General features: G+C 41.9%; 1 protein-coding gene across 1 annotated transcript in view; it reads left to right on the forward strand.

Moving 5' to 3' along the window:
• LOC124799061 (cytochrome P450 4C1-like) overlaps positions 1 to 27,609 on the forward strand; it is a 151,069-nt gene that overhangs the window by 90,391 nt on the left and 33,069 nt on the right. Inside the window, exon 6 of the mRNA XM_047262599.1 lies at positions 7,002 to 7,240. Within this exon, the coding sequence (XP_047118555.1) occupies positions 7,002 to 7,240 (239 nt within the window). The remainder of the gene's footprint in view (positions 1 to 7,001; positions 7,241 to 27,609) is intronic.

Below are 27,609 nucleotides of genomic sequence, written 5' to 3' on the forward strand. Positions count from 1 at the left end.
TAAGAATCACCTTTGTTTGATACCACCAATACTGGATTGTTATACGAACTAACAGCCACTTTTATGACAGCCTCTTGTAATATCATCTAAGTTTCTGCTTCCACTCCGTCATTGTAAATTGATGGTATTGCACAAGGCTTACCAAAGTATTTTCTATGCTCCTTGACTTTAAACTGACAAGAAAAACATTTAATAGTACCCACATGTTCCGAAAATACTGAAGAATGACATCGCAACACAAAATGGTTCAAATGGCTCTAAGCACTATCCGACTTAACTTTGAGGTCATCAGTCGCCTAGAACATAGAACTAATTAAACCTAACTAACATAAGGACATCACACACATCCTCGCCCCAGGCGGGATTCGAACCTGCGACCGTAGCGATCGCAACACACTTAATAAGTGAAACTTCCTGCCAGATTAAAACTGTGTGCCGGACCAAGTCTCGAACTCCCGAGTTCGCGTCTCGGTCCGGCACACAGTTTTAATCTGCCAGGAAGTTTCATATCAGCGCACACTCCACCGCAGAGTGAAAATCTCATTCTGGACACTTAGTAAGTCTTCCGTAACTGTTTCATCTGCCTCCTCAACGCAACGAACCTTATTTTCTATTTCTTGCAAAGAGCATACACCCTTTTAACATTTCACGAGTACAACTGCTTGAGGATTATTCTCACTTCTAAGAAACTCTGGAACAGGTGACAACTCAGCTAGGTTGAGAAACTTTAGACAGCTGTTTGAGTTCTTTCAACTCACTGCAGGTTGATAACATAACAATTTAATCACAGATTTTCTGTTCATCAAACTCAATTTCTTCTAACTCAAGTTCAACACTGTTCGGTGTACAGACGCAAATTCCAGTTTCAGGATTGCTTTCGTTCGCTGAAAACTTGTGTCCTTCACTTTTAATTCAACACTCCTTGCGTTTACACCTCTACACTTTTTCCAATGATTTACCACTTACTTCAAAGTTTCTTGTTTCTCATTTGACAATACTTCCGTCACATCTCCAAAACTTAGCATATTTAACTGATCAGATCCATTATTTAACACTTCTGCGGCTATAGTATCATTATCATTCTTGTGACTACCATGACTGTTACCAAACTTCCTCTGGTTCCAGTAACCTCTTCCTCTTCTAACATTATCGTTGTTGCCTCGATCAGAAAATTCCTCACTGCCTCCAACTGCAATTTTCATGCCTATTTCTGTGAGAATCAATAGGCTCATGTTCATAATTATGATTCTGCTGCGGTTTGGGATTTGGATATTGAAATAGATTTGTTTCTCTGCTCCAGTTGGATAACTTCCCAATACCATTCTCAAGCCCTTGCACTAAACTCTTAAATGCCTTGAGATCATTATTGCGATGTCTTGCAAGAGTAATTAGCTACAGTCATGAGAGAACTTCATTAATCATATTTGAATCAACTGAGTGGGATTATATGGTTTATATAGAAATTGATTTTTAAAAAGCTTATTTTGAAATAAACGTGTTGGGTTCATAAAATGAGAATGACAAGTTTTGCATCATGAGTACTCCATGTTTGACGTGGCCTTGATTTCCTTCAGACCAATACACACACAAGAATAAGTATCAAATGCTACACACAAATCTCATTTTCTAGCCAATGTGCACGGACAAAGAAGGACCACTCTTTAAATATCCACTAAGAAGTTAAATTTTGTGACCAATAGGCCAAATGGGAGGAAGAACAAAATGAAAGACTTCGGTTGGTGTACTGATAGTAAATGGTTGTAATGAATCCTGGGCATTTCTTCTCCATTCATCATTTCCCGTCTAAATTGTTTCCTAGTATGATGAGTCTGTTTTGTGTCATAATTATATTCTGGTTTAGGCTCATCTTCTTGACCTGTCATAGTCTTCATTGGACACCTGTTTTCTGACATAGCAGTTATTCCTTGAGACTGTCAAAAAGTTGTTTTTATGTCTTAGAAACTCTTTGTTCTGTATCAAGGCCTAATTGCTGTCTCCTCCTATTTCTTTCATTCTGTACGTCTTTAATGCATGGAAGTGATCTAACTGGCTCAGAATCACCAGCACCAGGTAGCACTGAACTCCAGTCAACATTAACAGACCTCTGCACTACAGCAGTCCATGTTCATTAATCTTGGTAAAACCCTTCGGCACCCCTTCCCTATTCCCTGAAATTTCCGTTTTGTCATACAGTTTTAAGGCTTCGACAAGGCTGAGTAAAATAGTTTCATGACTAGCTACCTGTTCCTTAATTTGAACCAACCTATTTGAAATTTCTGTCATGCCTTTCGCCTGTTACTCTCATAAACAATTTAAATCCCTGTCCAATGACTTATTCTGATCCTCCGTTGCTTCCCTTAACTTAAACTGTCTTTACCCTACAACATCAAGTTTGTTCTTAACAGTAATGGGTATCCCATCGTAATCAAATTGTAGCTCTCCCCTCATTTTATTTGTGAGCTTCTTTAATTTACCCAAAATATATTTCCCAACAGATTGAAATTTATCTTCCAAATTTTGCATTTGTTCTTTTAATTCTGATGTACTTGCCCCCTGCACGCCACTTATTCACTTAAGCTATCTGTGATAGCCTTTTGTTCTTTGTACTAGTCCCTCCTCGTTTGTTTATCTGAACTGAGAGTGGAAATAAAATCATATTTATGTCCTGATCAGAACTAACTTGTAGAACTTGGATTACATTCTAATGTTCAGCTTGAATACAACTAGTAACACAGGTAACAGAGTTTCAGTGGGAACTTCAGGTTCACAAGTGCTAGTGGAGTAAACAATACGGAGCAACTTGCTTGTGTTCCAACACCAGCATTACTGGTCTCGTGAATTATAGCATCACTGCTGATGCCAACAGTATCCACCTGACTTCCTCATATTCTAATAGAATCACTACATATTATACATTCACTCTCTTGATCTGATGAAGAAAACAAGCTATCACTAGTACTTGATTGTCACACAGACTTTGGTTTTTCATTTTTGTCAGCACTTCCAGCCATCCTCCTACTTCCAGTCTCTCTGTGGATTGTAACGTTTCTTTGCATCTTATAACAAAGCATGAGAACAATGAATAATGAAACGGCTTCTTTCTTGATACCTTACTACAACACGCAAATGAATCGGTGAGTTGAAAAAGGGATCACATTTGAGAAAGTACATTTTTCAGAAGACACAAAAAACTGTTTTATTACACAGTGGACTGAAGCATGGCGTCTGGCAGTTGCCGTGTAGCAGTTGGCCCCAGATTGAAACACTACCATTATACCATTCTTCAGCCATAGGCCGTTGTCAGTAACAGAGTCTGAATGAACTAGAGATGACCTCTTTTCGAATCTGATGATGTTGATGAGGCAACTTGCGTTCTGTATGTGATATCTGTTTTTTTTCGGACATATTCGAAAGAACAGATGCCATACGTATAATCAAGGCGATGACGACCAATTGATGACTTCTGTGCCGATGCGCATCACGCGCGAACTCTTACGGGAATTGGCGAAATGCCGCGAGTAATGAAGATAATGGGCAAGGGACACTAATCAGTATTGTGTGGATAAGTTGAGAATTTGTGTCTGACAGGAGGCGTGCTAGGGTAGTCCGTGTAGTTGCAAATACTATTGTATCCAGATGGTGCAGTGATGTGCCTAGTAAACAGGAGATCTGGTTTTGAATCCCAGTCTGGCACAAATTGTGAACTTTCGCCATTGATTTAAAGCAACTCCCTCTGGCAGCTAATGTCATTCATTCACCTGTATCTTGAACTTGCGTTCTGTCTACGGTGAAACGTTTGCGTTGTACTAGTTCGCGATATTCATATTCATTACAGAGTGTGTTATGAGCATACTGGTTAATTCATAATGTACCCAAAATATAACCATAGACAAAATACAGGAAAGCAAACAATGGTGGGTATGCATCATCTATAAATCGTCCATCCTTCCCCTGCCACTGGCAGGCACTGTTATAAAATACTGTATGTAGGAGTAGTGGTATCTTCATTCATGTGTAAATCACTTTTACAACTATATTGGACAACAAAAGTAGTATAATTCCTATACATAGGTATTTATATATTTACATATCTAGCTTGACCAGTTTGTGGCAGGTAGTCAACCGTTGCCTTAGAGTAGAAACCGTCAAGGCCTTTGATGAAAAAATTTAGGGAAACCACGGTTAACCTAAATCAGAAAGACTGGATGAAGGCTGGTGCTACACCCATCCGATTATAAGGACAATCTGTTCAGAACAGTGCTACATCGTTAGGTTCATCCCTATGCTACAATAATGTCTTACAAAGACGTTATTTAGTAATTTAAGAGGCTGATGCTACATTGATCATTCTTTTCTCACTCCCAGTCACTGCACGCTTACTATACACACTATAAACGCATTGTTTCATAATTTTACACTACACACAGTATCAAATAGCTCTGAGTACTATGGGACTTAACATCTACGGTCATCAGTCCCCTAGAACTCAGATCTACTTAAACCTAACTAACCTAAGGACAGCACACACATCCATGCCATTGGCAGGATTGGAACCTGCGACCATAGCGGTCGCGTGGTTCCGGACTGAAACACCTAGAACCGCTCGGCCACACCGGCCGGGGCACACAGTATCAACTGACGTCAATAGCATTGAGACAATGTTGATTTCCTTTTTATGTGCCCCAACTTCCCATTTATTAGCCTAAAAATCTGAGTCAGCGACCATCTATTATGTTTGAGATGTCAACCTCAGAAAGAGGATAACGTATTACTATTCCTTGCAAAGTTCTTGAAATACGTTATTCCAGAAAAAAATAAAGAAGGAAATAATAGTGTGGAAATTTTCTGCTATATAACAAATGTTTCATTATTATAAATTTCCTTTACTTTACGTCTGTGGTATTTTTTTGTCATCAGACTACCGGTTTCGATCTATAATGACCATCTTCAGATCTGTTTTATAAAAACATGTCCTAATATACTGGACCCATAGTGGGTCATGATAAAAAATTTGTGACCATAGACGTGAAGTAAAGGAAATTTATTCTATATTCGGATCACTGTTCAATTCACTACTACGTCGCAGCTTGTTTTTCATTATTATTATTTATTTGTGTTATATTTTTATACCAAACCTATACTCCATCTTATCTAGGTAATCCTTCACTGCATAGAATGTATTGCTTAATAGGTGCTTTTTAATATCATTTTTAAACACGTTTCGTTTACTAATCTCATTAATCTCCTTACGCAATTTACTGAACAGTTTTATGTCTTCGTAGAAAGTGCTGTTTTGAGTTTTATGTTTATTCTATCTTGGTAAATGTGAATTCAGTCTAAATCTTGTTGCAGGGACATAGACACAGCTGTTTGTACAGTAATTATTAATGTTATTTTTTATGTTTACTTGGTAAATATACTCGCATGGTGTAGTTGAAATTTTCAGCACTTTATATAACTTTATAGTCAGTTCGATTGTATTTTTGGTTATTATTGTTACGGCCCTTTCGTCCACTCTGAAAACTGTATTCCAGTTTATGCATTTGTTCTCCAGAAAAGAATTCCACAGCTAAGAACTGAGTGTACATACGAAGATTATGTAGCTAATGATGCTGGTTGTTACACGCTGTTGATAGGACTTTGAAAGAGTAACATGTTGATGATATTGTTTGCAAGTATCTTCGTGTATCCAAACAACTTCAACTGAGAATCGACAGTCAACTCTAGCAATTTTCCATTTGTTATGCAGTCTATAGAAATGCCATATACATTTCATTCAACAGTGTCATTTTCTCTCTTCGAACTGAAAATTCTGGAACTTTTCTTTTAGTCTCCTTTTATTGCTTATTGACCGACTATAACCGTGAAGGTTTCATTAGCTTCTTCTACAAGGAATTCACTTGTTCACTCAGTGACTATAATACTGCTGTGATTTGCAAAGAGATTTTTTCCCATGATTAACACTATTGGGAAAGTCATTGATGTACAAGAGTTGTACAAAATTAGGGAAACAGCGCGAGAAATGTGTGCTTCAACATAAATGCATATGCTAGCGAAGTCTGAAGGTTGTCCCGTTGCATTTAACGGTGAACAATTCGTATAAGTGTCCTCAGTACTGTTGTAAGGGTCAGTCGTGCTCAGAACGTTGTTCTATATAGTTGTGAGTGCATTGTATCAGAGCTAAGTGCTTTGAACATGAGCAAATCGTTGGCACTCGTATGGTGGTTGCTTCCATAACGAAGATAGCAGAAGTGTTTAATGTTTCAAGGGCACTATATCGAAGATTTGTGGCATATCGTGGTAAAGCGGGAAAACATCATCCACTAAGTCACAGGTGCAGAAGTCTTAAAACCTGGAGTAAGGAGCAATAGAAGAAAGTCATTTAGTCGAATTAGTCTTGTTTCACATTTGTTTCCAATTTCTGGCCGAGTTTACGTCTCGAAAGAGTGAAACACGGCGGCGGTTCGTTGATGATTTGGACAGCCATATTGTAGTATTCGACGGGCCCCACCGTCACCCAGCAAGGTCGCCTTTCTGCTAAGAATTCTATGACCGTTTTGGTTCATCAGGCCCATCCCATGGTACGCTGTTTGTTCGCCGTTGGTGGTGACGTGTTCCCAGACGACAGAATCCCTGCCGACGCATGTCGATCCTCCACGAGAGCTTTGTGAACTCGTAGGTAAATTTTCGCATCTTCTCTGGGAGCAGATCTCAATCGTTTGTGGTGAACTTTGGAGAGAATGGTGCATGGTCGTTGTGCATCACCTCTGTCATCCTTACCTGAACTTGCTGCTATTTCGGAGGAAGACTGGCGTAAGATTCCTTTGCAAACCATACAGGACCTACATGTATAGAATCTGAGGCACCTGGATGCTGATTTAATATGTTTTTGGTGAATACATACATCATATTTTTGTACACAGCCTGTATGTCAGGAACAGTATTGGTCCTACTATGCCGCCCTGAGGGACCTCTGTATTAATACTATGCGCTGCCACCAGATCCAGGAGGAGGCGGCGTGGGATGAGGCGCTGCAGGAGCGCGTGGTGCGCGAGACGCTGCGGCTGTTCCCGCCCAGTCCGCTGCTGTCGCGCGAGCTGACAGCGGATGTGCAGCTGCCGGCCACCGACGACCACGGCCCGCTGGTGCTGCCCGCGGGCAGCTCCGCCGTCGTCTGCGCGCTCTTCCTGCACAGGGACCCCGCCATCTGGGACGAGCCGCACGCCTTCCGGCCCGACAGGTGATCTTTCTTTCATCCAATAATACCACGATGGTTAAAAGACGCGCTTCACGTACACTGTTGAACCGAAACGCTATGATTAGAACCCGAATTTTCATGTAGCATTATACCTTTAAACGTGCATTCATTCATGTAGTGTCATATTGTTAATCTCATAATATTAGGTAGTAAAACAACAAAAATATGCGATATTAAAATTCAGTTCTATATAGTTGGAAAAAAAGTCGTACGGCAAAAAAAAATAAATCTACATCTACATTTGTACTCCGCAAGCCATCCAGCGGTGTGTGGCGGAGGGCACTTAACGCGCCACATTCATTACCTGCCTCTCCTGTTCCAGTCGCGTATGGTTCGCGTGAAGATCGACTGCCGGAAAGCCTCCGTGCGCGCTCGAATCTCTCTAATTTTACACTCGTGATCTCCTCGGGAGGTATATGCAGGGGGAAGCAATATATTCGATACCTCATGTAGAAACCTGGACAGCAAGCTACACCGCGATGCAGAGCGCCTCTCTTGCAGAGTCCTCCATGCTAAACATCTCCGTAACGCTATCACGCTTACCAAATAACCCTGTGACGAAACGCGCAGCTCTTCTTTGGATCTTCTCTATCTCCTCCGTCAACTCGACCTGGCACGGATCCCTCATTGATGAGCAATACTCAAGCATAGGTCGAACGAGTGTTTTGTAAGCCACCTCCTTTGTTGATGGACTACATTTTCTAAGGACTCTCCAAATGAATCTCAACCTGGTACCCGCCTTACCAACAATTAATTTTATATGATCATTCCACTTCAAATCGTTCCGCACGCATGCTCCCAGATATTTTACAGAAGTAACAGCTGACAGTGTTTGTTCCGCTATCATATAATCATACAATAAACGATCCTTCTTTCTATGTATTCGCAATACATTTGTCTATGTTACGGGTCAGTTGCCACTCCCTGCACCAAGTGCCTATCCGCTGCAGATCTTCCTGCATATCGCTGCAATTTTCTAATGCTGCAACTTCTCTGTATACTACAGCATCATCCGCGAAAAGCCGCATGGAACTTCCGACATTATCTACTAGGTCATTTATATATATTGTGAAAAGCAATGGCCCCATAACACTCCCCTGTGGCAAACCAGAGGTTACTTTAACGTCTGTAGACGTCAATCCATTGAGAACAACATGTTGTGTTCTGTTTGCTAAAAACTCTTCAATCCGGCCACACAGCTGGTCTGATATTCCGTAGGCTCTTACTTTGTTTATCAGGCGACAGTGCGGAACTGTATCGAACGCCTTCCGGAAGTCAAGGAAAATGGCATCCACCTGGGAGCCTGTATCTAATATTTTCTAGGCCTCATGAACAAAAAGCGAGTTGGGTCTCACACGATCGCTGTTTCCGGAACCCATGTTGATTCCTACAGATTACATTCTGGGTTTCCAGAAACGACATGATACGCGAGCAAAAAACATGTTCTAAAATTCTACAACAGATCGACGTCAGAGATATAGGTCTATAGTTTTGCGCATCTGCTCGACGACCCTTCTTGAAGATTGGGAGTACCTGTTCTCTTTTCCAATCATTTGGAACCTTCCGTTCCTCTAGAGACTTGCGTTACACGGCTGTTAGAAGGGGGCAAGTTCTTTCGCGTACTCTGTGTAGAATCGAATTGGTATCCCGTCAGGTCCAGTGGACTTTCCTTAATGTAAAGAAATAAAATTTCGGGAATACATTTGTTTAAGTAACATATTTAAGTGATCAACATTGCAAGATCGTAAGTACGAGGTAGGTCATTGCTAATGTTGGAAGCAAGCACGCAAACGTGCATGCGTTCAGTTGTACATGTGCCGCATGTCAGTTTGTGGGATGGAGCTTCATGCCTGTAGCACTTGGTCGGTCAATACAGGAACGGTTAATGCTATTTGCGGATGACATTGAAGTTGTCGTTCGATGATGTCCCATATGTGCTCCATTGGAGGCAGATTTGATGAACGCCAGCCTCGGTGGCCGAGCGGTTCTAGGCGCTACAGTCTGGAAACGCGCGACTGCTACGGTCGCATGTTCGAATTCTGCCTCGGGCATGGATGTGTGTGATGTCCTTAGGTTTGTTACGCTTAAGTAGTTCTAAGTTCTAGGGGACTGATGACCTAAGATGTTACGTCTCATAGTGCTCAGAGCCATTTGAACCATTTGATGACCGGGCAGTCCAAGGCAACTTCTCGACACTCTGTAGAGCATCTTGGGTTGTTGTTGTTGTGGTCTTCAGTCCTGAGACTGGTTTGATGTAGCTCTCCATGCTAATCTATCCTGTGCAAGCTCCTTCATCTCCCAGTACCTACTGCAACCTACATCCTTCTGAATCTGCTTGGTGTATTCATCTCTTGGTCTTCCTCTACCATTTTTACGCTCCACGCTGCCCTCCAATGCTACATTTGTGATCCCTTGAAGCCTCAGGACATGTCCTACCAACCGATCCCTTCTTCTTGTCAAGTTGTGCCACAAACTTCTCCCCAATCCTATTCAATACCTCCTCATTAGTTACGTGATCTACCCACCTAATCTTCAACATTCTTCTGTAGCACCACATTTCGAAAGCTTCTCTTCTCTTCTTGTCCAAACTATTTATTGTCCATGTTCACTTCCATACATGGCTACACTCCATACAAATACTTTCAGAAACGACTTCCTGACACTTAAAATCTATACTCGATGTTAACGAATTTCTCTTCTTCAGAAACGCTTTCCTTGCCATTGCCAGTCTACATTTTCTCTACTTCGACCATCATCAGTTATTTTGCTCGCCAAATAGCAAAACTCCTTTACTACTTTAAGTGTCTCATTTCCTAATCTAATTCCCTCAGCATCACCAGACTTAATTCGACTACATTCCATTATCCTCGTTTTGCTTTTGTTGATGTTCATCTTATACCCTCCTTTCATGGGTTATAACAGTAGTATGTGGGCGAGCGTTATCCTGTTGGAAAGCACCACCTGGAATTCTGTTCGTGAATGTCAGCAGAACAGGTCGAATCACCAATCTGACTTACAAATCTGCAGTGGGGGTGCGTGGGATAACCACGAGAGTGCTCCTGCTGCCACACAAAATCGCACCCCGGACCATGACTCCAGTTATATGTCCAGAGAGTCTAGCAGGCAGACAGGTTGGATGCAGGTCCTCAACTGGCCTTCTTCTAACCAACACAGGGCCATCATTCCCATCGAGTTAGAACCAGCTTCCACCAGAAAACATAACAGAACTCCTCCCTGCCCTCGAATGAGCTCTCGCTCCATACCACGGATGTCGCAATTGGCGGTGGTTTGGGATCAGTGGAATGCACGCTATAGGGCGTCTGGCTCGCAGCTGTCCTTGAAGTAACCGATTTGTAACAGTTCGTTGTGTCACTGTGGTGACAATTAATGCTCAAACTGCTGCTGCTGATGCTGTGCGATGCGCCAGCGTGATACACCGAACAATATCGTCTTCACTCTCAGTAGTGCCACGTGGCCGTCCGAAACCTGGTATTCTTGCGACCGTGCGCCCACAGGCATTCTTGATCAACTCAACACATCCTATCTCAATGGTAATGAACTCTTACGACAATTATAGCACGTATTTAAAGAAAACCGGATTTGCATCCTCATACCGGCCACTCGTATACGACTGGCGTGAAATTTGAACAGACGTCATCTTTCAGATTTGGACACACGCCTACCAACTTTAGTTTATGTCGCTCAACTCCTTCTTGGTGTTGCGATTTTTTCCCCGTCAGTGTACATCTATTTCTATTTCCTTCGAAAACATTACACAACAATTTCTTAAAAAGACTAATATGACTTGGATCGCAAAATACTTACTTATATCACAGGTGACGCGGAGTATTTGGTCATCTTTTTCTTGGTACACGAGCAGCAGTGTACAGGAACGAAACGGCGAAGCGGTCAAGCTGAGATTTTTCAGGTCTTTGCGATTGGAGACAACACAGAAAGACCTGGATGTTAGGATGAGGAAGTAGATACAGTGATGATGGTGAAATGAGACTCCGGTTGCTTTACACGTCTGCTTTTCATTGCTTCTTCATGTGTTTGCAATGACCATACAGAAGAACACATACATTATTTTATAGCTACTGTAAATGTAAAACATAGACGAGGCTTACTAGATTCTCCAATCAATTATCAGCGCAAATGGCGTCCGTCCCCTTCGACTTTGTTAAGATTCGCGTGGCACACAGTGACGTAGGGTACTAATTCCCAAAAATCAAGGAAGTGCCAGGTTCTATTGTTGTAGTTGAACCCGTAGGTTTCAAGTACTGTTCACAATGACAGTGACGTACACAGGTACGCAAACGTACGATGGAAATCAATAACTACAGTCTAGAGATAAGTACAGATAAAATTTGAGAACGAAGTCTTTCGCGACGGTGTTGTTGTATAAAACATTCTCGGACTGCTTGCCGCGTCAGTTCGTGGTAAAACTTCCGCTATCGAAGATTTCCACGACCATTATCATCCGTTGCTCCTGACGATGACGATTGTGGAAATCGATATTTTACCCTGAACTGATGCGGCAGGAAGTCCAAGAATGTTTTTCACAACTGACAAGCTTTGCAAGTTCTTCTTAGAGTGTAAGCTGTACTGAAGATAATACTCACTCGCATGGGATCCGCTGTAGGCTGAAACTCTTCTGATCGTTGAACTGTTGAAGTCTCGATCTCTCCTTGCTTGGCGTCTGAGGGCTTCTACATACGGCATTTGGGGCTGTTTGCTTACAGATGGGACATAACTTTCATCTTTTACCTCGGACTTACAATCAGTGAGAAATCAGCCTTTCTCAATGCGTATGACTTCTTAATGGACTGACGACGGCTGTTTGGACTGTACGCTTTTGCCTAAGTTACAGGGCTTACAAAAAATGTTCAGATGTGTGTGAAATCTTATGGGACTTAACTGCTTAGGTCATCAGTCCCTAAGCTTACACACTACTTAACCTAAATTATCCTAAGGACGAACACACACACCCATGCCCTGGGGAGGACTCGAACCTCCGCCGGGACCAGCCGCACAGTGTATGACGGTACCGCCCTAGATCACTCGGCTAATCCCGCGTTGATACCGGGCTTACATCCAATATTAATATTTAGAGATTTTTTCTCTTTTTTGTCAACCTTTCATGATTCGGTCATTACACGTTTTCCATCCAGAATATAACTGTACACGAAAGTGTTCTTTCTACGTCATGAGAAGTGACAGGTGCATACCCATAAGAGAAGAAATTTCGGACAAAGTCAAATCGAGCTGAAAGTCTTTTACATTTTCATCACAAAATATTTTTTTATCACCTTCATAAACTAAGATACAGGATTTAATACGATAATTTTGTTGATCTTATCTTTTGCTGTCACACACAACTCTCGATACGCTGATTGCAAAGATTTCCCAGTCTTTTCAATAACTATCAGAGATTTCACCAGTTACATCCGGCTTCCAACTTCATTATTGCCCCAGGAAATAAACAGAATTTGATTTTATGTAAAGCAGGTCTTGCTTCAAATCTGATTCCCTGAATGCTACTTCTTCGTCTTTAATGCAAGCTGTAATAGTGGCTTCCAAAGTGTGTATGACCCAAAACAAAAAACATGATGAAACAATAATAAGCAGCCACTAAAGGCTTTTCAGTAGAATGAAGCAGATGGGTATTAACTTAAATCAGTTTAAGGGACTATACGTCCTCTTACCAACTTCATCAAAATCATCACAGTAAAAGATGGCAGCGTATATCCAGGTTGTGATGGCAAAGCTAAAACTGGAAGTATGTATCTAAATAGGGCAACGCGGACAGGTACTTTCAAGTACACCTACCTAGGGAAAAAGTGAGCATATCACTTAATTAATTCTGTCAGAATTATTATAAAACCTCTGTATTTTGTGCGTCTATTTGTGGAGGATGTCACTGTATTCACATTGTCATATTTGAGACGTACTCTTTCAGGTACACGATGTACCACGTAGGCGAAAAATGTAACCTGCTTTAGGTAAGGATGAAATATTTTAATTACTTTACCGACCTTCATGATACACGCAGCAGCATCACTTAACGAGAAGGCAACCCGTGTTAGATTTCCGTGTCCCAATCAGTAAAAACAAAACCCTTTTATTATAGTTTTGCTGTCCGTCTGTCTGCCTGTCCCACTGTTAAGAACCCTTTTTCTCGGGAACGGGGAGACGTATCTAGTTCAGATTTATGACACATATTACGTTCTATAGTCCACTGGAGGTGTAATACGTATAAAGCGCTTAAACACTGCAATAAAAAGCCACGGCCATTCATGTCACATATTTTGATACTCGAAATATCATTCATCGAAATCTATAGGGTGCTTCCCGCTCACCTAGTATCTTGAAATTTTGTACGAAGCAAGGTTCCACAGTACAAGTAAAACAAAGTATCCGAAAAATGCTAATTTTAATTATGTAACACTAGAAAATATTTTTTGTTATTTTCTTCTGTCTGTCTGTCTGTCCGTTAGTTAAGGCCTTATTACTCTACATCAGTCTGTCGAATCACGTTCAAATTTGTATGACATACTAAAGTCTGCGGTCCCTTGGCGGTGCAAAAATTTTAAGCTTCTAAGACAATGCAGTCAAAAGATAAGGCCGTTTATTACAAATATTTTAATACTTTAAAACTCACCTATTAGAACCTCTAATGCGCTTCCCGTTCACCTACAATCATGAAATTTGGCGAGAAACAACGTTTCACGGTACAGGTAAAGAAAAATCCCAAAACTGTTAATTTATAATGATATAATAATAAAAAATACTTTTTGTAATTTTTTATCCGTCTGTCTTTCTCGACCGTCTTTTTAAGACTCATTTTTCTGGAATAGGTTCGCGTATCAAGTTCAAATTTATGTCATACACTAAAGTCTATGGTCTCTTACTGGTGTAAAAACTTCAAGCTTCTGAGTCAATACAATCAAAAGATTCCTTCATATATGTCACATACTTTCGGTACTCGTAAACTCACACATTGACCTAGAATCACTAAATTCGGAAAGAAGAAAGGCGTCACAGCACAAGTTAAGTAAAAATCTAAAACTTCTTAAAATTCTAACGAAAAGACATAAAAATATCTTTTGTTATTTGAACATATTGTATATCCGTTAAAAGCATACTAAAGGAACATTGCTGCATGCAAACGTAAAACGTAGGTTGTAGTAAGTAAACAAAAAGTGTTTTATTAAATCTTCTCTCTCTACGTCAAACTGAAGTGCCCTTCTTTTGGATGTCCAGGACAAAGTGAGGAATTACTGTAAACATATTAACAGGGTTTGCGAATTCATGGGACCTTTATCTTGCCAGTAGCTATGTCGGTAACTGGCAAAAATCTTTGAGATTCTCGATTCCCAGGATGAATGAACTATATACATACATACACATATCAAAAAGAATTTTACATCACCTCGGTTCCGAAAGTTCCCGAACTGTACAGAAAATTGGAATAGAGATCAACGTAACCATCATTTCTGCCCTTTTTATAGCTTATGAAAACTACACATTACATGTTGTACCACCATACAGCGAGACCTTCAGAGGTAGTGGTCCAGATTGCTGTACATACCGGTAGCACGTCCTCTTGCATAGATGCATGCCTGTGTTCGTCATGGCATACCAACCAAAAGTTCATCAAGGTATTGTTGGTCCAAACTGTCCGACTTCTCAACAGCGATTCGGCGTAGATCCCTCAAAATGGCTTGTTGGTCACGTCGTCCATAAACAATCCTTTTCAATCTCGATAGGGTTCATGTCTGGAGACCATGCTGGCTACTCTAGTCGAGCGACGTCGATATCCTGAAGGAATCACACAAGATGTGAACGATGGGGGCGTGAATTGTCGTCCATGAAGACGAATGCCTCGCCATTAATCTGCCGAGATGGTTGCACTATCGATCGGAGGATGGCATTCACCTATCGTACAGCCGTTACGGTGCCTTCCATGACCACCAGCGCGTACGTCGGCCCCACATAATGCCACCCCAAAACAGCAGGGAACCTCCACCTTGCTCCACTCTCTGGACAGTGTGTCTAAGGCGTTCAGCCTGACCGGGTTGCCTCAAAACACGTCTCATAAGATTGTCTGGTCGAAGGCATATACGACACTCATCGGTGAAGAGAACGTGATGCCAATCCTGAGCGGTCCATTCGGCATGTTGTTGATCCCTTCTGTACCGCGCTGCATGGTGTCGTGGTTGGAAAGATGGACCTTGCCATGGACGTCGGGAGTGAAGTTGCACATCATGCAGCCTATTGCGCACAGTTTGAGTCGTAACACGACGTCCTGAGGCTGCACGAAAAGCATTATTCAACATGGTCACGTTGATGCCAGGGTTGCTCCGAGCCATAATCCGTAGGTAGCGGTCATCCACTGCAGTAGTAGCTGTTGGGCGGCCTGAGCGAGGCATGTCATCGACAGTTCCTGCCTCTCTGTATCTCCTCCATGTCCGAACAACAACGCTTTGGTTCACTCCGAGAGGCCTGGACACGTCCCTTGTTGAGAGCCCTTCCTGGCACGAAGTAACAAAGCGGACGTGATCAAACCGCGGTATTGACCGTCTAAGCATGGCTGAACTACAGACAACACGATCCGTGTACGTCCCTCCTGGTGGAATGACTGGAACCGATCGACTGTCGGACCCCCTCCGTTTAATAGGCGCTGCTCATGCATGGTTGTTTACATCTCTGAACAGTCAAAGGAACTGTGTCTGTGATACAATATCCACAGTCAATGCCTATCTTCAGGAGTTATGGGAATCGGGGTGATGCAAAACTTTTTTTGATCTGTGTAATTTATTTTGTACGGGACCCTCAGTGCGCGAGTGTTACTCGCACTTGGCAATTTTGTTTCGTTTAAATTTTCTGGCTCGAAGTACATTCTACCGACATCTACCGAGCTGAAATAGGGCCCTTGAGCTCATTATAGGGTTCACAGACTGTAGATAATTCGCAAAATTACTCATGCTCTGCACTTATGGCGTAATTAATATGGAAAAAATCAATAGGATGTGCTGTTATGAAAATTATTGCAATGTACGCACTGAGACCAGAAAAATTATACAGCACTCGTTATAAACGTCTAAATTTTTGCAGTTACAATAATAATATCTTCGAAACAGGTGTTTATCCCGCAATAGTCAAAACATGCAAACATGCATGCAACATGCATGTGCGTGGTAATCTGGACTCCAGTTACGACCATTCCCCACAGTCCGACTGAATGTAGTCTCATGACATTGCTGGCACGTAACGCCGTAAGGAGTGAATTTAACCGGAACAAAGACGAATGGGGAGCATATTATACCGACGATATGTCCCGCAAATGGGAAATCCACGGACAACGGCGAAAGAAAATACCGTGAGCATCTCGGGAACGGCGGCGAAGCTGGTGTTGTTCGCGTGCTACTATCGTGAATGTCTATGGAAAGTGGTTGATGAAACGTGAAATCACAAATAGGAGGCTAAGGGTTGAATATCCACACCTCATCACAAAATTCCGAGGTCGAAGGTTTGGTAGCTTGTATAGCAGGATGAACGGCGATGTGTTACAGATCTGAGACAAAGCACACCATTCACTCACATTGCTCAGCATTGGACTCCACAGCAGATGATCCCGGGGTGTTCACTTATTGAGCCAAAGACGTTGCCATTCGCGACTTCAGTGGGCTCAGAATCATCGACATCGAACCAACCGTGGCGTCTGGTCGGATGAATCACATTTCTTACTACACTAGATCGAAGGTCAGGTCAGGCAGAGAATGGCCTAACACCTTTGTACGTGGTAATTTTACGTAACTGAAGTAAATTAAACTGAGGTAGAAAAAAAAAATTTGCTTCCAGCATTTCTGCAGATCAGCAGTTGTGAAATTCGGAAACTGGAGTTCGTGCTGCAAACAGCAGTTCCTAAGCTGTCCACAGAGTCATTCAATACACAACAGCCAACGTTTGACCGTTGATGTAAACATTCATTTCTTCAGTGTTAAACACTGACTTCAGTATTGGTAGCGAACAGTCGATGAAAGAAGGTTTTGCTTGATACGTTTTCGGGTGATAATCAAATGTGTTACACTATACTGTGCGTTTTATGAACGGAATGCGTGAATTTTAAAAAAAATAAGCATTGTAGTAATGGAAAAAGTTTATTATAGAAATGAGGGCTAGAGTTTCAAATAAACAATAATAGGAATGTGATAGAATATTCTGAATTAAACGAAATGTTTCCTCAATGTCTTCAAAGGATGTAAGAAGCTACAACGAAAGTTTCGTAAGAGAATCTGTTTCAAGCAATAAATTTTTGAAGAAACCAAAACAGAAAATTTCGATGGGTAGACATCACATTTCATAAACAGTGTGATTCCCTGATGATGATACAAGATTTCAGCGATGATGGAGAAGGGGAAATGAATCAATTTAGGGTAAGTGTCATTGGTCCAGAAATCATCGATTCGAAAAGTGTAAGCAGCAGTCATTCTGATACCTCTGACAGTGGAATACGTGTACGAGTACTGCAGTTGCTAAGTCTGTAAGCTACGCAACTTTCAAACGCAATAGTATGAAACAATCCAAGAAAAAGCCTCTAGTAAACACGGGCTCTCATCTTCGGTACTGTGAAACACATGTCTTCTACTGAACAACTGATCATAGTTCTTAAAGCATGCATTTTAGTACCCGTGTTTACTGAACATTTTTTTCTTGTTTTGGTCCATCGAGCAACCTCTGAAAGTTACCTAACCTGCAGTCTAAGCAACAACAGTACCGTTATTTGTATTCCATGCCGGAGAACGATTTTCGCTTATAATTTTCCATTCCGTCATTTCCGGACCAGAAGCCCTTATATCGGATTGATACCTTTATCTTTCTCCATCATACCTGAAGATGAATCACATTGTCACGGGATCCCCCAGTATAAATAACGACCTGTGTGTGACGGTTTTCCTTAAATGCCATGCACTAGCATCGAATTTTAATTTCTTCTTACTTGCACAGCAAGGCATGCAGACTGCATGATGAACTGCTACAGCCTTTGTTTGTCTTTTCTATGGCACCAAGATTCTGATGTTGTTTCTGATAGGAGGTACAAGGTGCACACTTTAAGGACCGTCTACAACTGAGGCCACGCGATATCACAGGCCTGTCAAGCGGGCAGGTATCCCAGGCGGCGCCTGTGAGCGGTGGCGCTTGCATTAGGGAGGGCTCTCTTGAAACACTGTCTCTGTACATTTTAAATGACTGGTTGGATGTGCCCGGCCCTAATATCATTTCCTGCGTCAACCTGTATACAGTTGAACTTGCACCCAACGTTATTTACTTGTTTTGTGCATTCAGATCTCTGTCTTCCTCTACAATTTTTCCGTCTACTGATGCCTCTAGTCTCATGGTAGTTATTTGCTGATGTCCCATCATCTACATCTACATCTACATCCATACCCCCCAAGCCACCTGACGCTATGTGGCGGAGGGTACCTTTAGTACCTCTATCGGTTCTCCCTTCTGTTCCAGTCCCGTATTGATCGCGGAAAGTAAGATTTTCGATATGCCTCTGTGTGGTCTCTAATGTCTCTGATTTTATCCTCACGATCTATTCGCGAGATATGCGTAGGAGGGAGCAATAGACTGCTTGACTCCTCGGTGAAGGAATGTTCTCGAAACTTCAACAAAACCCGTACCGAGCTACTGAGCGTCTCTCCTGCAGAATCTTCCACTGGAGTTTATCTACCATCTCCATAACGCTTTCGAGATTGCTAAATGATCCATTAACGAAGCGCGCTGCTCTCCGTTGGATCTTCTCTATCTCTTCTGTCAGCCATATCTGGTACGGATCCCACACCGGTGAGCAGTATTCAAGCAGTGGGTGAACAAGTCTATCGTAACCTACTTCCTTTGTTTTCGGACTGCATTTCCTTACGATTCTTCCAATGAAACTCAGTCTGGCATCTGCTTTACCGACGATTAATTTTATATGGTTCAAATGGTTCTGAGCACTATGGGACTTAACATCTGTGGTCATCAGTCCCCTAGAACTTAGAACTACTTAAACCTAACTAACCTAAGGACATTACACACATACATGCCCGAGGCAGGATTCGAACCTGGGACCGTAGTAGTCGCGCGGTCCCGGACTGAGCGCCTGAACCGCTAGACTACAGCGGCCGGCTAATTTTATATGGTCATTCCATTTTAAATCACTCCTGATGCCTGTTGTTGTTGTTGTTGTTGTTGTGGTCTTCAGTCCTGAGACTGGTTTGATGCAGCTCTCCATGCTAATCTATCCTGTGCAAGCTCCTTCATCTCCCAGTACCTACTGCAACCTACATCCTTCTGAATCTGCTTAGTGTATTCATCTCTTGGTCCCCCTCTACGATATTTACCCTCCACGCTGCCCTCCAATGCTAAATTTGTGATCCCTTGATGCCTCAGGACATGTCCTACCAACCGATCCCTTCTTCTAGTCATGTTGTGCCACAAACTTCTCCCCAATCCTATTCAATACCCCCTCATTAGTTACGTGATCTACTCACCTAATCTTCAACATTCTTCTGTAGCACCACATTTCGAAAGTTTCTATTCTCTTCTTGTCCAAACTATTTATTGTCATTGTTTCACTTCCATGCATGGCTACACTCCATACAAATACTTTCAGAAACCACTTCCTGACACTTAAATCTATACTCGATGTTAACAAATTTCTCTTCTTCAGAAACGCTTTCCTTGCCATTGCCAGTCTACATTTTATATCCTCTCTACTTCGACCATCATCAGTTATTTTGCTCCCCAAATAGCAAAACTCCTTTACTACTATAAGTGTCTCATTTCCTAATCTAATTCCCTCAGCATCACCAGACTTAATTCGACTACATTCCATTATCCTCGTTTTGCTTTTGTTGATGTTCATCTTATATCCTCCTTTCAAGACACTGTCCATTCCGTTCAACTGCTCTTCCAAGTCCTTTGCTGTCTCTGACAGAATTACAATATCATCGGCGAACTTCAAAGTTTTTTATTTCTTCTCCCTGAATTTTAATACCTACTCCAAATTTTTCTTTTGTTTCCTTTACTGCTTGCTCAATATACAGATTGAATAACATCGGGGAGATGCTACAACCCTGTCTCACTCCCTTCCCAACCACTGCTTCCCTTTCATGGCCCTCGACTCTTATGACTGCCATCTGATTTCTGTTCAAATTGTAAATAGCCTTTCGCTCCCTGCATTTTACCCCTGCCACCTTTAGAATTGAAAGAGAGTATTCCAGTCAACATTGTCAAAAGCTTTCTCCAAGTCTACAAATGCTAGAAACGTAGGTTTGTCTTTCCTTGATCTTTCTTCTAAGGTAAGTGGTAAGGTCAGTATTTCCTCACGTGTTCCAACATTTCTATGGAATTCAAACTGATCTTCCCCGAGGTCGGCTTCTACCAGTTTTTCCATTCGTCTATAAATAATTCGCGTTTGTATTTTGCAGCTGTGGCTTATTAAACTGATAGTTCGGTAATTTTCACATCTGTCAACACCTGCTTTCTTTGGGATCGGAATTATTATATTCTTCTTGAAGTCTGAGGGTATTTCGCCTGTCTCGTACATCTTGCTCACCAGATGGTAGAGTTTTGTCAGAACTGGCTCTCCCAAGGCCGTCAGTAGTTCTAATGGAATGTTGTCTACTCCCGGGGTCTTGATTCGACTCAGGTCTTTCAGTGCTTTGTCAAACTCTTCACGCAGTATCGTATCTCCCATTTCATCTTCATCTACATCCTCTTCCATTTCCATAATATTGTCCTCAAGTACATCGCCCTTGTATAGACCCTCTATATACTCTTTCCACCTTTCTGCTTTCCCCTCTTTGCTTAGAACTGGGTTTCCGTCTGATCTCTTATGCCTACTCCCAGATAATTTATGGAATTAACTGCTTCCAGTTGCTGACCTGCTTTATTGTAGCTAAATGATAAAGGATCTTTCTTTCTATGTATTCCAGCACATTACACTTGTCTACATTGAGTTTCAATTGCCATTCCCTGCACCATGAGTCAATTCGTAGCAGATCCTCCTGCATTTCAAAACAATTTTCCATTGTTATAACCTCTCGATATACTACAGCATCATCCGCAAATGCCTCAGTGAATTTCCGATGTTATCCACAAGGTCATTTATATATATTGTGAATAGCAACAGTCCTACGACACTCCCCTGCGGCACACCTGAAATCACTCTTACTTCGGAAGACTTCTCTCCATTGAGAATGACACGCTGCGGTCTGTTATCTAGAAACTCTTCAATCCGATCACACAATTGGTCCGATAGTCCGTATTCTGTTACTTTGTTCATGAAACGACTGTGGGGAACTGTATCGAACGCCTTGCGGAAGTCTGTAACGATACGAGCGTATGGAGGTGGAATCGACAACATAAAGCGGTCCACTTACAGCAATGCTCCGACACAGTGCTGCCGTTCAATATTTGGCCGCTTACCATAACGCGGGATACTGGCATGCGGCATACGTGACTTATTCCCTACAGCGCCACAACAAACACCTTTTGGAGCAAATACATGCCGGCGTCCGGTCAGGCTGGGCGTGAATCAAAGCAGTGAGTTTTCGACTAGTTAGCCATCATTGTTGGTCTCCACCGGGAGGTTGCCGCCGCTCTGCCGTCGTCCTGACAAAACTGCGTGCGATGGGGGTCGACCAGCGACCAGTAGCCTGACAGACCGAGTGCCGAAGCGAGGCCCTCTTACTCACTGAGCCACTGGGACGCTTGCCAGAATCAGTCGTAGCTGGCCAGCAACCGGCCAGCCGCCAGTCCCTGGACGTCTGCGCATGTCACACGACACGGCTGGACGGGACCAGAGGTGTAAAATTTCTCCTTTCAGCCTGCCTGCTCCAGTCTCCGCCACAACCATTAAAGCAGCGTAACCTGCCGCAACGGAGACAAGAGTAAATGTGTGCTGAAACGCAGAGGTTAAAGCAGGCAAACAGGGTTTCCGTAAGCCTGGCAAGCATCACGGGACTGGTTCAACCTGTTACGTCTGCTAACAGGTTGCACTATCAATTCAGCGTGACTACAGAACAGTCACGTATACGTCTTCGTAGGTAGTTTCACTGCAACTCATTTCTCATAATATTGGGAAAAATGAACAAACCAAACTTAAATGCGACTGAGGAGAAATTACCCGGCCGAAGTGGCCGAGCGGTTCTAGGCACTTTAGTCTGCAACCGTGCTACCGCTACGGTCGCAGGTTCGAATCCTGCCTCGGGCATGGATGTGTATGACGTCCTCAGGTTAGTTAGGTTTAAATAGTTCTAAGTTCTAGGGGACTGATGACCTCAGAAGTTAAATCCCATAGTGCTCAGAGCCATTTTGAGGAGAAATTAAGAATTGGGTAATGTAAAACTTTTTGTGTGTTTATGGGGCAGTTTCAAAAAGTCTACAGGTGTCGACCAATGCAGATTGTGTAAAAAGTTGCTAAACACTCGTTCGGGAACCTCGAGTACGTTGTGACAGTCTGCAAATTTGACCAACGGTTTCCTCATCCCACAAATGTTTTGAAAGAAGACAAAGAATTAGGTGGCTGACGAGTGTGTGGAAACGTGTGCTAAGAACATGAGGCCATTTATAAGTATATACGCTTTCTAAATTTAGGGCAAACATTAATTGAACCAGGAAAAAAAGCTCAGTGGATTTTAAAACCAACATTCCCGTGGTATGCAACGTAGTGCGAAGGAAGTTTAGTATGAAAGAAAAGTTTCTTCTTCCAGCCATGCACTTTCTAGATTAACGTCATAGGAAAACTGACCTTCGTGTTGATAAAATGTATTTGGGGAATTTTGGATGAACTATTCTGGCCACTTGCATTGGAATGTATTCATGGAACCCGCTATATACATTTTAGAAAACGTAATTTAAATTAGTATATCTGAGGCCATATTTGCCTGAAACACACTTAGGTTACAGAAACTAGACTTTCAGAACCTCACTATAATAAGCATTATACCACAATACACATCTTCAGGCTCTAAGTGCAAAACATATCGACTTTCAGAGATTGTTCTGCTTACCACAGAAAACATGCAAAATAGGTGACCTGACGGTGGTTCCCATTGAGAATAGCCAGAACTATTTGAAAGACATTGAAGCTGCAGAGAAAAGCGTTCATATCGAAATAGATCAATAAGCCCGAAACACGCTGAAAAGGAAAAAAAGGACAAGTAAAACCAAAATTTTCTGGCCAAAAATGACCGAAAGTGAACATATGTTTCATTGAGCCTCTTCGTCTTGTGATACGCGGTAAAAAAATAAAAAATTAATTAAAAAAAACTTTTCATCAGCTTCCGAACCTTACTCATACCACTACAATGAAAGCATACAGAATAAATTGCTACGTATTGCAGCGCAGCGGAAAGTCGGACAGGCAGACAAGCCTGCTTGGGTAGGGCGAAGCTTGACTTGGATGGGAATAAAGCAGCCTGCCCGTTCTGCTGACAAGCAGCAGCTTGCCTACCTGGCTAACAGGCAAACGTGGGCAGGTTAAAAACGGAAAGTGTACACCTCTGGGCGGGATTCCGCTGTGTCTCACTCAGCGATCCGTGTAAACCCTTTGCGTCATCCCTGACGTTGCTTGGCCGTGACCGGGACCGATGACTTGGCAAGGTTGAGCATTCCTGGCTGCACTCACAAGGAGACCATACGAACTTCCCGTCACAGATTGGATTCAAGTTGACAGAATGTCTAAAGCAGACTAGGACTTGATCCATCATGCATAAATAGGAAAACGCAACTTTCAACCTATTTCGAAAAGCAGTCGTTGAAAATTTTAGGCTTGCTTATATACGTACTTGGTATTCAAAAAATCCACAGCTGACGACGCACAAGAAAATTCAGTTAAATCAGTACAGCCCTCGTATAATGAGTATACTAATGAGCACCGCACGAATGAGAATGACAATGATCATAAAAATATGGAAAACAAAAATGACTATAACATACAGCACATGTAATAATGATGAATTGTGGCATTGCGCGGTTTCAGTGTGTCTATTGAAAAAAAACGAAACCTTGGCTTGCATTCATAAATAGGTCCTGGTCCACACACAGTTTCGTGGCGTATCATGCACATATGTTGTTAGAATTACGTGGGAACGGGAAAGAAGAATGACGAGGAAGGACGTTCTGATAGCGAGTCCGATCCAGAGACCTCGCACTTATGAAATTAAGTGCTTACTCGCTTTTCTTCTATTTTTGTAAAAAAAAGAAACATTTTTTAAGTATGTAGTAATCTTGATCTTGTCCACCAAACGGTCCTGTATCTCCAAACAACCGAGGTGTATACACTGCGTGGATTTATCAAAACTGAAGCCGACAATAACTGCACATAGAATAGACATGGGCAGTATATTAGACATCACAGCATGAGACAATGCCACGTGAGGTAGAGTTGCGCAAACACCAGACACCAGATAATAAACAGCGATGCGATGAGCAAGAGGGCTCACACGCCTCTGAACGGTGACTATGAAGCCAGGCGGCGCTATGGTAAGAGGCTGAACTAACACAACCTATTACTCCGGTGGGTGAAGTGAGAACAATAGCCAAATTTTTGCATGTGCGTGTTTTCAATGTGTCCATTGCAAAAACAGACTTAGTTTTCACTCACAAATGGTTCTCGGTCATCTCACAATTTCGTGGCGTACCACACATATCTGTTGTTAGAATTACATAGGAACGCAGAAGACGAAAGAAAAGGAATGACTGGCAGCGAGATTCGATCCAGAGACCACACGCTTATGAAACTAAGGGCTTACCCGCTCGGCTGAAGACTCCTTGGACTGTGACACCCATACTAAGTATATAAGCACGCCAAAAATTTTCAAACACGGTTTTCTAGAAAACGGTTGAGAGTTAGGTTTTCGTATTTATATTTGCTGAAGCCGTGGTCGTGCCCAACACACTCGGTCGTAAGACGTTTTTCTGTCATCCTTTTGATTGATAGACTGTGGGACTTCGTCATTTCACTTACGTAATAGGTGGTTTTCTACATTTGGACTTTTGGCACGTTTTGGAGATCCATTTTATGCAGATGACGTAAGTACGCCCCTCTACAATCTGCATATTTGCGTTTTGTAACTTTGACATACATATAGTCATTTTGTCATTTTGATGGCTTTATCTATATTTAGGTTTTGTTGATGCTGTGCTTTGCAAGCGTAGCTTGCATGTAGATGCGTATATATTGTTCATCCGGAAAATTATCTTAGGTTATATATATTTCGTGTTTGGTATGACATGGGTGGTGTTCTACGTTTGGTCTTCTGACACCTGGATGGTTTTCTACATTTCGTCCTCTGACACGTTCTTAGACATTCATTTTGTGCATATTGCATAAGTATGCCAATATACGGTTTTCACCTCGGCCTTTTACAACTTCGACGTAACATATACATATATTTATACCGTCATTTTATAGCTTTACCTATACTGACACTTGGACGTTGTTGATGCCAACTTGGTTCTTTGGTTGCTTATTTCTGATGTTGTTGTAGTTTCTTTCAAAATATCTATCTTTTTCTGTAGTCATTTTTGGAGATTGGTAGGTTACTATACTGTACCGTAGTTTAATGTGTCATCTAACTGACCAACTCATAATCATGGAGTATTTAAGTAATGATTTTATTAATGTAGTGTGGAAATTCGTCTTTACCATATTAAGGCCTGTGTTTAATATTAGCGAACTTCATTTTGCGAGGACTGCCGTCTTTACCTGTACCGACTATTTCTTAAGTCCTCCTTGCTTCGTCTGCCACGCGTTATTTTGCTACAACGTAGCAAAATACTTTTACTTCAACTATTAAGTGGTGACCAGCGTTGATATTAAGTCTGCTACAGATCTCATTTTTCCTACTTCCTAACACTTTCGTCTTTCTTTCGTTTACTTTCCATTTAAAAAATACTGTAATTTTTCTTCGTTTCGCTGAAGATAACTACTTAGTTAGAGAATCTTGCATACTGAATTATTTATCTCACTTCTGAACATTTCTTTTATTTTCTTCACTACATCTTCCATATAGTAACGAAACAGTAGAGAATAATGATCGCACCGCCACCTTATGTCCTTTGCCAACAGAGCATTTCTCGTTTGATCTTTAATTGTTCTCTTTTGGTTCCTGAAAACTGTTTCATTATACTTATCTTAGTCTTTGGCATATACTTATCCTACTAAAAATTTCAAAACCACTCGCCGAACTTCACGTTATTGAACATCTTCTGTAGCTCAAAAATCCTATGATAGTGTCTTCATTCCATAATCCAGTATGGCGTCAGCACTGTATTCCTGCTCCTTTTACCTTTCCTAAAACCAGACTGTTCGTCATCAGACCGATCCTCAGCTATTCTTCTCCATTGTTCAGTATAGTATTCTGGTCAACAATTTTGATGCATGCGCTTCTAAGCCTATTTTTTCTGTGGGATTGTGTGTGTGATATTCTCCGATAGTAAGATGGTTTATCTCCAGTCTCGTAGATTCTACCATTAACTTGAATATTGACTTGCTTGCTTTTTCCTCCAGGGATTGTAGAAATTTTGTGGGAATGTCATCCACCCTTCTGCCTTGTTCCACCACAATTCTCAGGAATCTTGCGTTTTCCAAGTACGACTCCTTCTCTTGTGATTCTTGCTGAAATTTATTGCAGAACTCAGTTGTTCTTTCTCCTCTCTCATTCCTAATACCAAGCACACATTGACTTATAACCATTTCTTCTACTCCTTTCCCTACCGCATTTTAATCCCCCGTGGCTAATATATTTTCATCTCCTTTCACGTACTGAATTACCCGTTCAGTATTTTCATATACTTTCTCTACCTCTTCATCTTGTGTTTGCGATGCCAGCACGTATATCTGAACCGTTGTTGGTAGCCTGATTGATTTTGGGGAAGGGACCAAACAGCAAGGTCATCGGACACATCGGATTATGGAAGGATGGGGAAGGAAGTCGGCCGTGCCCTTTCAAAGTGACCATCTCGGAATTTGCCTAAAACATTTTATGGAAATCACAGAAAAACTAAGTCAGGATGGCCGACGCGGATTTGAACCGTCGTCCTACCGAATGCGCGTCTAGTGTGGTAACCACTACGCCACCAAGCTTGGTCTGAACTATTGTTGTTGGGGGTGGAATTCTGTCAGTTCTGATGAGTACGACGCTATCACTGACCTGTTCACAGTATCTCACTCTCTGCCCTACCTTTCTATTCATTATTAGTCCTACTCCCTTGATACTATTTTCCGCTGCTGTTAAGATTATCCTACACTCCTCTGACCAGGAATCCTTCTTTCCATTTCACTTCACTGA

The sequence above is a fragment of the Schistocerca piceifrons genome, chromosome 5, assembly GCF_021461385.2.
Source record: "Schistocerca piceifrons isolate TAMUIC-IGC-003096 chromosome 5, iqSchPice1.1, whole genome shotgun sequence".
Lineage (NCBI taxonomy): Eukaryota > Metazoa > Arthropoda > Insecta > Orthoptera > Acrididae > Schistocerca > Schistocerca piceifrons.